The sequence below is a fragment of the Giraffa tippelskirchi genome, chromosome 6 (assembly GCF_054371585.1).
Source record: "Giraffa tippelskirchi isolate mGirTip1 chromosome 6, T2T-mGirTip1v1.2.pri, whole genome shotgun sequence".
NCBI lineage: Eukaryota > Metazoa > Chordata > Mammalia > Artiodactyla > Giraffidae > Giraffa > Giraffa tippelskirchi.
This window is the reverse complement of record NC_137280.1, coordinates 86,240,620-86,255,098: the sequence shown is the minus strand read 5'-3', so window position 1 is coordinate 86,255,098 and position 14,479 is coordinate 86,240,620. Positions and strand designations below refer to the sequence as shown.

The window sequence follows — 14,479 nt, the reverse complement described above, 5'->3', positions numbered from 1 at the left end:
ATGTGCCTTTCACTGTGCTAAATCCTTATTTCTTTTTAAAATTGTGCTTTAGTGATAAACGTTCTAGCAGCTCAATGTGGGCGAAAAATTCATTCTAGACTCCAATTTACTTCCCTCAGTTCCCCTGTGTTGTGTGGATTCTTCTGGATTTTTTCAATGCATATACAAACATGTGCACACACACACACGCATTCACAGGTTTTGTTTATAATCTCACCTTCGCTCTGTGCTCAGTTGAGTTTGACTCTTAGCAACCCCGTGGACCATAGTCTGCCAGGCTCCTCTGTCCACCAAATTCTCCAGGCAAGAATACCAGAGTGGGTTGCTATTTTCTTCTCCAGGAGATCTTCCCGACCAAGGGATTGAACACATGCCTCCTGCGTCTCCTGCATTGGCAAGTGGATTCTTAATCACTGTGCTTCCTGCAAACTGTTTTGAAACATACTTTCTCCTACTCTTTCTGCCTGTGTCTAACGGGATGCTTGCAACTCCCTGTGAGGTTCTATCAACCCATTTAACAGATGTGAAAAGCGAGGTTCAGAGGGGTGATGGACTGTGCCAGTGGCTGGTGATTCCAAGCAACCACCACAGCTGGTCTGGCACAGGCTTGCCCACTGCCTGGCTCTGGGTGGGGGTGGAAGGACCCCTGGCAAAGGGACAGAGGGAGAGTGGCTCCTTTCTTCAACACTGGCTAGGGGATATTCTGTAAGCCAGACTTGTGTGATTTGGCAGCTGAGATGTTCTTTGATGAGAAACCACTGGAGACGCTCCAGTCTCCTCAGGCACAGAGCAGAAGGGCCCCATCTGAGGCTTCCTGTCCCCCTGTGCTGGATCCCTTTATTCTCCTACCATCTGATCCAGGAAGCCGGGTGATGGATCCTGCTCCTCCTGTAGCCCCTAGGCCTGCTGGGGTTCTTGGCCATGTGGTGAAGTAGCCTTTAACACCAGCTTCTAGACAGAATGCTGGACCAAAATTTTCACCTTGGCTGGTTCCCCCAAGGACTTGGCAACTGCCATCACAGTGTGGGTACTGAAAGGACAAGGACAGGCTTGCTTGTGCCTACTGCTGGGCACTTCACTCTGTAACTGTGCGGCCCTTTTAACCACTCAGTCCACTCCTGCTCTTCATCTGGGTCCCACTCAGAGGTCACCTCCTCCTGGAAGCCCTCGTGTCCCTATCACTGTCTGGTAATTCTTGATCATTTATCTGATCATTGCCCTTCTCTCCCTTAGAGGAGTCCTTTGACAGAAGAGACAATGTCTGCTGTGCTTATAGCTACATCCTAGCCTCTAGAATTGTGCTTAGAACATAGTAGACACTCAGTAAATACACAGCCACCCAGGCCTGGCAAGGACAGATTTTTCTCCTGATTTTACAGATTAAAAAAAGTGAGAGACAGACGGGGTAGGTTCCCTGACATGTATTGCAGAGCCTGACTTAGGTCTCTTAAAGCAGTGACTCTCAAACTTTAACAAGCACAAGCATCCCTGGAATCTGGTTAAAACATAAATTCTGATTAGGTAAGTACAATCCTATAGTAATGATCTGTCACTGTGTAATGAATACCCCCAAAATATTTTTTCTAATTATTTAAATGTTGTTTTGGGGTGTAGCCGATTAACAATGGTGTGATAGTTTCAGATAGACAGCTAAGGGATTCAGTCAGGCATCTACATATATCCATTCTCCCCCAAACTCCCCTCCCATCCAGGCTTCCACATAACACTGAGCAGTTCCCTGTAGGTCCATTTGGTTATCTGTGGCTCAGCTGGTAAAGAATCCACCTGCAATGTGAGACATGGGTTCAATCCCTGAGTTGGGAAGATCCCCTGGAGAAGGGAAAGGCTACCCACTCCAGCATTCTGGCTTGGAGAATTCCATGGACTGTATGGTTCGTGGGGTCACAGAGTCAGACACAACTGAGTGACTTTCACTTTCACTTCACTTTTAAATATAGCAGTGTGTACGTGTCCATCCCAAACTCCCTTACTATCCCTCCCCCTCATCCTCACTGATCCCTCCCTCTGGCAACCATAAATGTATTCTCTGAGTCTGTGAGTCTCTTTCAGCTTTGTAAGTAGGTTCATCTGTATCATCTCTTTTTAGATTCCACATGTAAGGGATGTCATATGACATTTGTCCTTCTCTGTCTCCTTTACTTCACTCAATATGACAGTCTCTAGGTCCATCCATGTTGCTGCAAATGGCATTATGTCGTTCTTTTTAATCAGCCCCCAAATCTTCGTGGCTTAAAACAATGGCAACTTTATTTTCTCTTATGATTCTGCATGTTAACTGGGAACCCTGTGATGTCACCCAAGGCTGTGACATCAGCTGGTTGGACCATACAGATGGCTCCCTCTTGTGGCCGGCAGGTGACACTGACTGTCGGCTGGGAGATAATCCAAGGCTGCTGATCAGAGCTTCTCCACCCGGCTTGGGCTTGTCTATCGCATGGTGACTGAGTTCCAAGGGACTGTGTTTCAAGAATAGCACGTAGGGCTTCCCTGGTGGCTCAGTGGTACAGAATCTGCCTGCTAGTGTAGTAGACATGGATTTGATCCCTGGTCTGGGAAGATCACACATGCTGAGGAGCAACTAAGCCCCTGTACCCCAACTACTGAGCCTATGCTCTAGAGCCACAACAAGAGAAGCCCCACTGCAATATAAGCCCCCACACCATAACTAGAGAGTATCCCCTATGAGAGAAAAGCCCATGCAGCAATGAAGACCCAGCACAGCCCAAAATAATAAATAAATAAATAAAATTATATACATTAAAAAAAAAAAACTTGTAAATTTAAGCTGCCAAACCAGTCTAAGGCCCATAACTGGCATGGTACCACCTGATCACACAATGTTAGTTAAACAGTGTCAGGCCCGATTCAAGGAGAAGACAAATTAACTCCTCCTCTCACTGGGGACAATGGCAGAAATTTTGCAGCCATCATCTTTGTGTGTTAGAGCCCAAAGTTCTGCATTTCCTAGATGTTGCTGGTATTACCAGTGCTGCTGGTCTGGGGACCCCATTTTGGGTGGCCAGGTTTTACAGCTCGTAGCTATAAAAGGTCCCTTTCTTCCTTAAACTTTAATGAGTTCCGAATATATGCCCAAGTTCACTTTCACTAGTGCTGTCTTGTTAATTACTCCTCTGTGTGGCTGGGGAGAGTTATCGCACCTCTCTGGACCCCTGTTTCCTCTTCTCTCTTCCTGCTTCTCCCCACCCCTCTCTGGCTAGCCCTGCTGCTTCTCACATGCTCCCACCCTCCTCCTGGCTCTTTTCTGGATGGAACTGTCAGTGGCTGGATCCACCTCAGCAGAGAAGAGTCTAGGACAGTGCATCCAAACTAGCTGGGGGCTCCAGGCTTCCCAGGTGGCTCAGTGGTAAAGACTCTGCCTGCCAATGCAGGAGATGCGTGTTTGATCCCTGCATTGGGAAGATCCCCTGGAGGAGGGCATGGCAACCCATTCCAGTATCCTTGCTTGGAGAATCCCATGGACAGAAGGGCCTGGCTGGCTACATGGTCCATGGGGTCGCAAAGAGTTGGACATGGCTTAGCGACTAAACAACAAGGACCAGGCACCTGAAGCCACATGAAGCCTCCTGAAGCCTCCCGTAGCCAGATCAGGTAGACCCAGAAGAAGTAGGGGGTAGCAGAGGTGGTAGAGGAAATTTGGGCATCTCTCCAGCTTCCTGATGGAGAAGGCAATGGCACCCCACTCCAGTACTTTTGCCTGGAGAATCCCATGGACGGAGGAGCCTGGTGGGCTGCAGTCCACGGGGTCGTGAAGAGTCGGACATGACAGAGCGACTTCACTTTCACTTTTCCCTTTCATGCATTGGAGAAGGAAATGGTAACCCACTCCATTGTTCTTGCCTGGAGAATCCCAGGGATGGTGGAGCCTGGTGGGCTGCTGTCTATGGGGTCGCACAGAGTCGGACACGACTGATGTGACTTAGCAGCAGCAGCCAGCTTTCTGAGATGCAGGAAGAATGTCTGTCTGAGCTTCTTTCATTCAGCAGCTGCATTCTTCAAACCCACCCTCATCTTTTAGCCTGAACATGAGGAGAGCTCACGGGGGGGCTGAGACCACTTTACAGGGAAATTTGGGAATGGGATCTGGAAGAATTTGTTTCCCCTTTAACGCTTACATCCCATGTCCCAGAAGGGAAGGCTGAGCTCAGAGAAAGTGAAGGTGTTAGTCACTCAGTTGTGTCCGACTCTGTAACCCCAGGACTGTAGCCCGCCAGGCTCCTCTGTCCATGGGATTCTACAGGCAAGAATACTGGAGTGGGTTGCCATGTCCACCTCCAGGGGATCTTCCTGACCCAGGCATCGAACCTGGGTCTCCTGCATTACAGGCAGATTCTTTACCATCTGAGCCATCAGGGAAGCCCAGAGAAAGTGGGCACAAACCACAGTGAGAGTGAGGCTCCCCACTCGGGACCTCCCTGCTCCACCCTCCCTGTGTGAACCCTGCTCTCTACGAGTGCTTTGCAAGCCTTACACCTCATGCTTCCAGATGCTCTCTTCCGACTGCGTCCTTTTTCCTCTGAATCTAATGTGGGTAATTCCCAGTCAGGCTGGATTCTCTGTTCCTGCTCCCTGTAGTCATGGCTCAACACACACCCTGGGCTGTTTGGAGGAAGGACTTGAACTCCTGCCAGGCTCTGTGCCCCAAAGGCAGAGGCTTCAGATCTCCGAGCTTTCTGATTCTGTGCCGAAAAATGATGGATGATGCCCTCCTGGCACATGCATAGAGAGGAGCTGCAGAGATGTTTTGGGACAAGGCTGGGCCAGGCCCTGCTTACCTGGCACCTGAACGTTCATGCTTTGAGTACCACACCCTAGCCCTGGAAGGGCAAGGGCGGTTGTAAACTTGGGGGCCCAGAGTCACCTTTGCCCGCACCCCAACAAACCCACGCGGGAGGTGCTGAGTCCTGAGAGTTCAGGATCTGCGCCATGTGACCCTGAGCTGGTCTCTCTGGCCAAACACCTCCGGTTTGAGGTCTTGGGCCGGATGCCAGGTTGGGGAGGAGGCATGCAGGGACTGGCTCTCAGCCAAGCCCAGCCTCCCCCCGGTTCAGAGGTTGGGCCAGAGGGAAAGAGACCTCCCAGAAGGAGGACGGAGGAAGTTGTGTGGGACCAGCCGCTCCTGACTGAAGGTGCCGGGCTGGTGTTGCTGGGGCCGAGGGTTCTGGCTTGGGGCAGGAAGTGGGTGCTGCCCTAGACAGGGTGGCTCCAGAAAGAGAGCTGCACACCCCCTTCTTCCCCCCGGGGATGGTGGTTCCCTCGCAACTCAAGCTCCTGGCAACCTTCCACTAATTCGTTTCTTCATCTGTCTTTTTCTTTCTCTCTTCTCTTCTCTCTCTTCCTTTCATTTCTCTTCCCTTTCTTTCCTTTCCTTTTCTTTTTCTCTCTCAGTCTCTCTTTCTCTCTCCCTGTTCCTCTGAATTTCCGTTTCTCCCTCCCCTCTCCCAGCCCCTGTCTGCCTGTCTCTGAGCCTTTCTCACCCCGTCCCCAGCACTCCCCACCCCTGCCCCTCACTCCCTTGCTCTTCTCCCTCTATCCGTCTCTGCCTCACAGCTCACCATCACTGTCTCTTCCTTCATCCTCAGGATTCACCCTCCACCCCAACTGACCACAGGATGCTGGAGCTGAGCCTGTCCTGGCTGGGACTCGGGCCAGTGGCTGCCTCCCCATGGCTGCTGCTGCTGCTGCTGCTGGTCGGGGCCTCCTGGATCCTGGCCCGCATCCTAGCCTGGATCTACACCTTCTATGACAACTGCTGTCGCCTTCGATGTTTTCCACAGCCCCCCAGACGGAGCTGGTTTTGGGGTCACCTGGGCCTGGTGAGTGTGGGCAGCAGGACAGGTCTGGGGGATCAGGGTGGATAGACTTCCTGAGGGTCAGGAATGGGGCTCAGAGAGCTGGGAGTCTGGGATTAGGCTGGGATCTATGGTGGCACAGAAATGAGGGAAACCTCTTGCCTCACCTCCCACCCACTGGGTCCAGTCCTCTCTTCTCTGTCCATGCTATGCTCCAATGCCTTCCTTCTTGTTCTTCTTCTTCTTTTTTTTTTAAAATTTACTTATTTCACTCATTGGATCTTAGTTGCGGTAAGCAGGATCTTCAATCTTCTTTGCTGTATGTGGGAGCTTTAATTGCAGAATGCAGTATCTGGTTCCCTGACCAGGGATTGAGCCAGGGCCTTCTGCACAGGGAGCATGGAGTCTTAGCTACTGGACCACCAGGGAAGTCCCCCCAGTGCCTTTCTTGTTCCCCAATGCCTTCCTCACCCCAAGCCTGTTTTGGGTCATGTTCCTGCTTGTCTTCCCCACATTTGTGCACATTTGAGGGGCTCTCAGGGTGGGCTGCAGACAGCTGGGCCCTGTGGTATCCCCACAGACTGCACGGCTGGTCTTGAGGCCTCCTCAGAGCCACTGTTCAGGATCTGTTCCAGTTGGGCCTTGGGCCAGTGTCTACTCCTCTGTGGACTTCTGCTTCCCCATAGGAATTCACTGTGACCCCCACCCCATCTTCCCCTCATGGGGAATGTGTGGACAGTCTCTCCTTCTCTTCCTCAGGCACCTTCCTTTTCCTATCTTGCCTTCCACCTGCAAGAAGCATCAGTGAGCCCTGTTGCCCAACTTGGATAAAAGTGGACCACTCTCTTTTTCAGAATCACTCTGCTCTAATGGTCAAACTTCCTGGAAGGAGGCTTCTGACCCACCTTCCTAGTCTTATCCTCAGAGGTCTTTCCTCTGCGTTGAGTCAGCCCCCTTTTGCCACAATCACACTTAGGATTTTGTCATCACCTGTAAGGGCACCACCTCCAAAATCGTTGATCTGAGGATTGCATTCTCTGATCACAACCCCTCTTCCTTCGAGGTTCTTTTTTCTTCATCTCCTATCCTAGATCCTGCCAGGATATTCAATCCCTTCTACACCCCAGTCCAATGGCTTCCTTTCCATCCTACTGCCTTGGATACCTTTAGCTTAGATTCTCATCCTTTGTACTTGGCCTGCAGTGTCTGGCCAATTGGGCTTTCCTTCATGACTCTTTGGATAAGAGCTAAACCCTCCAAGTACTCTGATCTCTTCTCCACAATGATGCTAGAGGTCACAAAACAGGACAAAGAGGTGACATGAACATCCCCACCTGCCCAATCCCAGTGGGCTTTCTTCTGAACAAAACCTCTGATCTACTGTCTCAGAGTTGTTTTCACTCACTGCCTCCATTTCTCTGTTTGCTTTCTCCTGCTCCAGTCTGGTCCCTACATCCATCTGGCATCTGCTTCCGCCAGATGGCTGTAATCTCTAGGTCTCCACATCCCATCCCATCCCATCCCATCCCATCCCATCCCATCCATCCAGCCCCATCTCATCCAACTCCCAGCAGCTCTCTGAGCTTGTGGATCACCCTGTCCTCCTGAAACCTGCTTTTCCTCTTGATTCCAGGACACACCCTCCTCTGGTCTCTCCTCTACCTCCGCATGGCCCCTCTGTCTCCTCTTGGCTCGTCCTTTGCTCCATCTTTCCATGTGAGGAACCCTCACCCCCAGCATTCTAGCCCTTTCTCCTTCTGTTTCTTCTGAGGACATTTCCTCACCTAGGACTCCAACTTGTAAGGTGACCGTCAGTCTCCTCCGTAAGTGAATTTCAAGTTCACATCTCTCCTGATTCTAAGGTCATCCAGCTCCTTCCTCCTCTTCTCACGTGAAGGGAGAGGGTCTCATAAACACCTCATTCTTTGGTTAGAATCTGAACTCATGGCTCCCTCCCCAATCCTGCCCCTGCCCTCAGTCTAGTCCATCCTTCTAGTTGTCCACATCCCATACTTTGGGGCCCATGAGTCTGCTTGTTTCTCTTGCCCATGTACCCAGTCCAAATGTGCTGCCTCCACAATCTGTCCTCAGTCTGTCCCCTCTCTGCATCTCCTATCACCCATGGCCCCATCCACCATCATTTTTCTCCAGGAATCCTTGCCAAGCCTACTCTCTGGTCTCCTCATTGCCACTGTCATCCCCTCTATCCTCTTTCTCTTTTTAGCCCTGGATAGACTTTTCTGAAATTCAGTTTAGGTCATGCCGTTTCTTGGCTGTTCGATGACTGCCTATCGCTCTGAAGATAAAGACTAAATGTTTCCAGGCTGGCACCTGCAGTTCTCCTTAGCCTTGTGCATGTCATGGTCACTCTGAGCTTTATCTCTTCAGTGAGCCAAGCTCTTCCCACTGCAGGTTTTTTTCTTGTGCTGCAGGAATCACTCCCCTTCCTGTGTTTAGCCCCTGGATTCCTCCTTATCCTTCCATTTTTGGCTCAAGTATAACTATCTTCTCTAAGGTTCCTCTGACTCCCCCAGACTCTGATCTCTGACATTGCCCTTTTGTTGTTGTTTTTCAGTCTCTAAGTCATGTCCAATTCTTTGCAACCTCATGGACTGCAGCACAGCAGGCTGCCCTGTCCTTCATTATCTCCTGGAGTTTGCTCAAACTAATGTCCATTTAGTCAATGATGCCATCTCATCCTCTGTCGTCCCCTTCTCCTCCTGCCTTCAATCTTTCCCAGCATCAGGGTCTTTTCCAATGAGCCAGCTCTTCGTATCAGGTGGCCAAAGTATTGGAGCTTCAAAACTTCAGCATCAGTCCTTCCAATGAACATTCAGGGTTGATTTCCTTCAGGATTGACTGTTTTGATCTCCTTGCAGTCCAAAGGACTCTCAAGAGTCTTCTCCAACACGATAGTTCAAAAGCATCAAATCTTTGGCACTCAACCTTCTTTATGGTCCAACTCTCCAATCCGTACTTGACTACTGGAAAAACCATAGCTTTGACTATATGGATCTTTGTTGGCAAAGTGATGTCTCTGCTTTTTAATGTGCTGTCTAGGTTTGTCATAGCTTTTCTTCCAAGGAGCAACTATCTTTTAATTTTATGACTGCAGTTATCATCTGCAGTGATTTTGGAGCCCAAGAAAATAGAATGTGTCACTGTTTCCATTTTTTCCACATCTCTTTGCGATGAAGAGATGGGACCAGAATTCATGATCTTAATTTTTTGAATGTTGAGTTTTAAGCCAGTTTTTTCACTCTCCTCTTTCGCCCTCATCAAGAGGCTCTTTAGTTCCTCTTTGCTTTCTGCCATTAGGATAGTATCCTCTGTACATCTGGGGTTATTGATATTTGTCCAGGCAGTCTTGATTCCAGCTTGTGGTTCATTCAGCCTGGCATTTCTCATGATGTATTCTGCATGTAAGTTAAAAAAGCAGGGTGATAATATATAGCCTTGTTTACTCCTTTCTCAATTTTGAACCAGTCTTTTGTTCATGTCCGATTCTAACTGTTGCTTCTTGACCTGCACACAGGTTTCTCAGGAAACAGGTAAAGTGATCTGGTATCCCCATATCTTTAAGAATTTTATACAGTTAGCTGAGATCCACACAGTCGAAAGCTTTAGTGTAGAGGCAGCAGTAGATGTTTTTCTGGAATCCTGTTGCTTTTTCTATGATCCAACTGATGTTGGCAATTTGATCTCTGATTTCTCTGCCTTTTCTAAATCCAGCTTATACATTTGGAAGTTCTCAGTTCATGTATTGTTGAAGCCTAACTTAAAGGATTTTGAGTATTACCTTGCTAGAATGTGAAATGAGCACAGTTTTATGGACTTGGCCCTGCTCATGGTTAAATAGTTAATTGTCCAGTTACTTATTTATTATCCATCTCTCACACTACATGTTTGCTCTGGGGACAAACATGATATATACAGTGGTCCAGCCTGTTTAACAAATGTTTGGTAATACTGTGGTGGAGGCCTGGGTAACTTGCCATCACTTCCCTTTTTCATCCAAGGCCAAAGGCACAAGTGTCCAGCTCCTCTCTCCTCCTCCCCCAGACCAGCATCTCACAGAATAGTTTGTCCCAAGCACATTGTAAAGCTTTCCTGGGATTACAGGGCTTGTGAAAGGTTGTTGCTGAACCATGAAAAGACATCGGGATTCTTGGCCTTCGGAGGAGAATTCAATCTGGGGCCAGAGACAAGGCTCGATCACTCAGAGCTTTCGTGTAATAAAGTTTTATTAAAGTATAGAGATAGAGAGAGCTTCTGACATAGACATCAGAAGGTGGCAGAAAGAATACACCCCTGCTAGTTTTTAGCTGGATGTTATATAGTTACTAGCAGTCTGTTAATGAAAGAAAGGAATGTCTTAAAACTCAGAATGGCACCAGGCCCCTCATCCGTAAGATGTATTTTGGGATAATCTTGGCACCAGACGAGTCATCCTGGCCCATAAAACGATTGGCTGGAATCTTGTGGAAAGGCAGATTACCATGCAAATAGTTTCGTTTACATAGATTAGGGGAACAATGTCTGAGTATAACATACTGGTTTGTCAAGTCGATTCTGAGCCATTAGGCAGAACCTACTTGAAGACAGAGTCTGGGGTAAATGCATAGTGTATTAACATAGCTTAAGACAAACATTTCCATACGAAAAATGCATTGGTTAACTCAAGGTTTGAGAATGGTTAACTTCAGGTGGAACCAGGTGTCATTATGGCAACACAGTATTTTAAGAAAAATCTCCTTTTAAATTTGTATAGAGAAGGGAAAAAAATATATATCACTAGTTTGTTTCCTCCTGCCGCTTAAGAGAGAGATAAAAAATGTCTGACACTTGCAGCCTATTTCCTCTGTTTGGAGACCCCTGGCCTTCCTGCCTGTTACCCTTTCACTTGGAATGTTCTCAGAGAGCCCTAGAGGCAGTGGGAACGCTACAAAGTTACCCTTCTGACTCTCCGTCCAAGGGCTTGGCTGTGGAGGCTGGTCTTAATCATGCTTTTCTCCTCCAATATCTTCTGCTGTGTGACTGGCTAAGTTCCTCTCCCTCTCTGAGCTGAACTTATCAAATGCCTCAGGGTCCTCAGGGAACAGAGTGTGTGTGTTCTCAGTCACTCAGTCATGTCCAACTCTTTGCGACCCCTATGAACTATATATAGTCCACCAGGCTCCCTTGTCCATGGGATTCTCCAGGCAAGCATACTTGAGTAGGATCTTCCAGACCTAGGGATTGGACCTGTGTCTCCTGCATTTGCAAGTAGATTCTTTACCACTAGTGCCACTTGGGAAGTCCCCAGTGAGCAAGGAGCAGGTCACAAAGGTAAAAATGACTTATGTTCACCTGCCTGGAGCACCTGGGGCTTGGATGGGGTGTCCTGAGGGACTAGAGAGGGTGCCTCACCAGAAAGCAACTCTCCCTTCTTCTTCTTTTGGGGGATATGGCTTCAGTTGCTTCATTTGTAATTGGCATGATTTATGGGTGTGTCCAAGAAGCAGGTTCTATCCCTGCTTCTTGGGAAGATCTTGGGGTGGGAAGATTGCTGGGAGAAGGGAATGGCAACCCACTCTAGAATTCTTGCCTGGAAAATTCTATGGGGAGAAGAGTTTGGTGGACTATAGTCCATGGCATTATAAAGAGTTGGACACCACTGAGAGACTAAAGAGCAATAGTAGCAGCATGGGAGTGTCCATAGGTTCAGGAAAGAGATAGATAGCTAGGATGTACTGTGAGAAATAGATAGACAGGATGTACTAGATAGATATCTGTATCTAGATAGATATTTGGTTAGCTAAAGAGTTCGTTCAAGCCTTCCATAAGAAGTTATGGAAAATCTGAACGCACTTCTTGGCCAACCCAGTAGCTAGCTAGCTTGACAGAGAGGTTGCACTATGCATAGAGCTTCATCAGCAGAAGGGGCTCAGAGGTGAGAGGGGCTGTCTTGATTGATGGGCAGAGTTAACCTGTGTCCCTTGGGGTCATCCAGGGCTGGCAAGTCCCAGAACTGTAGATCCTCAACCATGGAAGGAGTTTGAGGCTATGTGGATGGGCCAGAACATGAAAGGATGTGGATTCAAAACCCAGGGACAAGTCCTGAATCCACCCTGCTACTGACAAACCTCCTCCATAGGGATCTTCTCCTGTGTCCACCCCTGGGGCTGGCACCACTCCCAGGATGAGAAAAATCCATTTCTTTGAGATAAGGTCATCCTCCCTGTAGGCAGAGAATGTCCTCTCCCTGTGCCCTGGGATGCCCCCTTGGGACTTGGAGAGCCTCCATGTCCCTCCCATCTCTGGCACGAAGAAGCAGGGGAAGCAAAGATTCCCTCCATCTGTGCAGGTTCCCACACACTGTTCACTGCAGCAGCTTCTTCTGGGGGAGTGATGGCTATTGCCTTTCTTGCAGGTCCTCCCAACAGTGCAGGGCTTGACGGACTTCACTCCGCTTCACTCACCTGCCCCCAGGGACTTACAATCTGGCTGGGCTCCATCATCTTCCTCATCATTTTCTGCCACCATGACATTGCCTGATCTGTCACCAACACCACAGGTGTCTGCCTGGGACAGATGGTAGTGGGTGCCATGGTAGTTTCCAAGGGCTGTGAGCCCCTCACTGGCAAACTTCTGTTCATTTCCCGCAGGTTCCAGGGCCCCTCCTGCTCTTGGGCACCCTTGGCCATCTTTTTTTCCCCCATTTCATTTATTTGCCAACCTCATTCTGGTGTTCTGAACATTGCTTGGGGATCCTTGCAGAGACTGAGCTCCGGGCTCTGCTATGGAGGACCCTCCAATCTTGGTCACACAGGATTAGAGATACCCCTGATCCTGTGTGATCTGGGTGTGTCTGAGGGAGAGACATGGGCTGGGGGAGCCCAGACAGGAAGCAGGGCTTTTGCCATTGGGGCAGGCTGGGGGACTTCTTGGAGGAAAAGTTGGAAGTGGGTCTGGAATAATTAATAGGCATGTTTTTTTAAGCAAAGAAGTGAGAGTATATTCTGTGGAGAGGACTAATGCACCCAAAGGCCTGGAAGTGCAAGAGTGAGCACCTGGCTTTTGAGCCTTAGGGAGGGGTTTAGGGCAGCTAGAGTGATGCAGAGAGAGAAAAGGTGGAGAGGAGAGTAGGGAGACAGGGGCTTTGAGACCAGGTAGGGGCAGGGGATTGATTCTGAGAGCAGTAGGGAGCCAGGGAAGGTGTGGAGATGAGGAGAAACAGGGATGGGAAGTTGGAGAGATGGACAGAGAAATAGGGGCAGCAAAAGAGAGATACAGAGAAAGAGTGAGGGAGAGAGACTGAGAGAATGACACACAGAGACATAAATGGAGCAAAAGAAAATACATATACACAGATACAAACATATCTATCTTCTACCTATTTATCAATCCATCTACCCACTTTCTATCACATCTGTCATATCTGCTTATTTATCTATATATTTTCCATCTATCCATGCATCCATCATCTATCAGTTCACCTACCATCTATCTATACCTATCCATCTATCATTTAGCCAATCATCATCTAGTCATCCATCCATCCATCTTTCTATTCATCCATCTATCCACCCATCATCTAATGATTAGTAGATTAGTAGATTATCTATCTAGCCATCCATCTACCCATTATCTCCTCCCACCTCTCTCCCCTGCCCTCTTTCTCTCTGTCCCCCACCACTCCCTCCTCTCTCTCAGTCAAAATACAGAGATGAAGAGAATAAGGGGACAGAGAGAGGCACATAGAGAGACACAAAAAAAGACGGAGACCAACAGAGAAAAGCTGACTGAGATGGAGAGAGTATAGATCAACAATCCAGGTAGAAGAGGATAAGGGGGTGAGTGGGTGTGGTGGGTAGGGGGATGAAGTGGGAGGGTGTAGCTTCTGGCACCTCCTGCCAAGCCTGGCCTCAACCCCACCTGTTCCCAGGCGCAGAGCAATGAGGAGGGCATGCGACTGGTGGAGGAGCTGGGCCACTACTTCCGCGACGTTCACCTCTGGTGGATGGGGCCCTTCTTCCCCATCCTGCGGCTTGTCCACCCTAACTTCGTTGCCCCTCTGCTCCAGGCCTCAGGTATCTCTCCCAGGAGTACCCCCTTCCAGCCTCTTCCCTGGCCCCTGCTCCTAAGCCCTTCCCACTCCTGGACAGACCAGTTTGAGCAGGAGAATGGGCAGCATTGACAGAGACCTGCTGGGTGACTCTGGGAAAGTCTCCAGTTCTCTCTGGTTGCCAAAGTCTTTTTTCAGTTTTGGGTGGTGGAAAATCAACACTGTTGGTCCACCATGCCAGATGTTCCAGGAGAGGTCAGAGAGTGCTGGGGCAAGCCTGGTGTCCTTGTGCTTAAAGGTACATTTTGCAGAGTGCTGTGCTGTGCTTGGGTATTTAGGACATGCTGGACCACGTAGGAGCCATGTCAAGGTGTGCTGGGACGTGTCGTGTCATGTTGGGGTGTGTCTAAGCACATAAGGTTGTGTCGATGGGGTCCACTCTGTGCTGAAGCCTGGTCTGATCCCCCTCTGTGCACCCCCCCCAACCTCCTACCTCCTCCCAGCTTCCTCTACTCTTGGCCCCATTCCTGCTATGCTGGGCTTGGAGGAGAAATTCAGACCGTTTCCTGGGAGCCTCCATCCCCCACCAAAAGTTATTCCT

At 49.1% G+C, this 14,479-nt stretch overlaps 1 protein-coding gene across 5 annotated transcripts in view; it reads left to right on the top strand.

Annotated features, from left to right (window-relative positions):
• The first annotated feature begins 5,100 nt into the window (after nucleotides 1–5,100).
• The window catches only part of LOC145510331 (cytochrome P450 4F6-like), a 31,759-nt gene continuing 22,380 nt past the window's right edge, over nucleotides 5,101–14,479 (top strand). The window contains exons 1-3 of one of the 5 annotated variants that reach the window (XM_081501174.1): nucleotides 5,101–5,168; nucleotides 5,622–5,855; nucleotides 13,765–13,903. In XM_081501174.1, the coding sequence (XP_081357300.1) occupies nucleotides 5,652–5,855; nucleotides 13,765–13,903 (343 nt within the window). In that variant the 5' untranslated portion in view covers nucleotides 5,101–5,168; nucleotides 5,622–5,651. Of the gene's footprint in view, nucleotides 5,218–5,621; nucleotides 5,862–13,758; nucleotides 13,904–14,479 lie in introns of all 5 variants that reach the window. The other 4 variants (XM_081501169.1, XM_081501172.1, XM_081501170.1 and 1 more) reach the window with 4 other exon arrangements.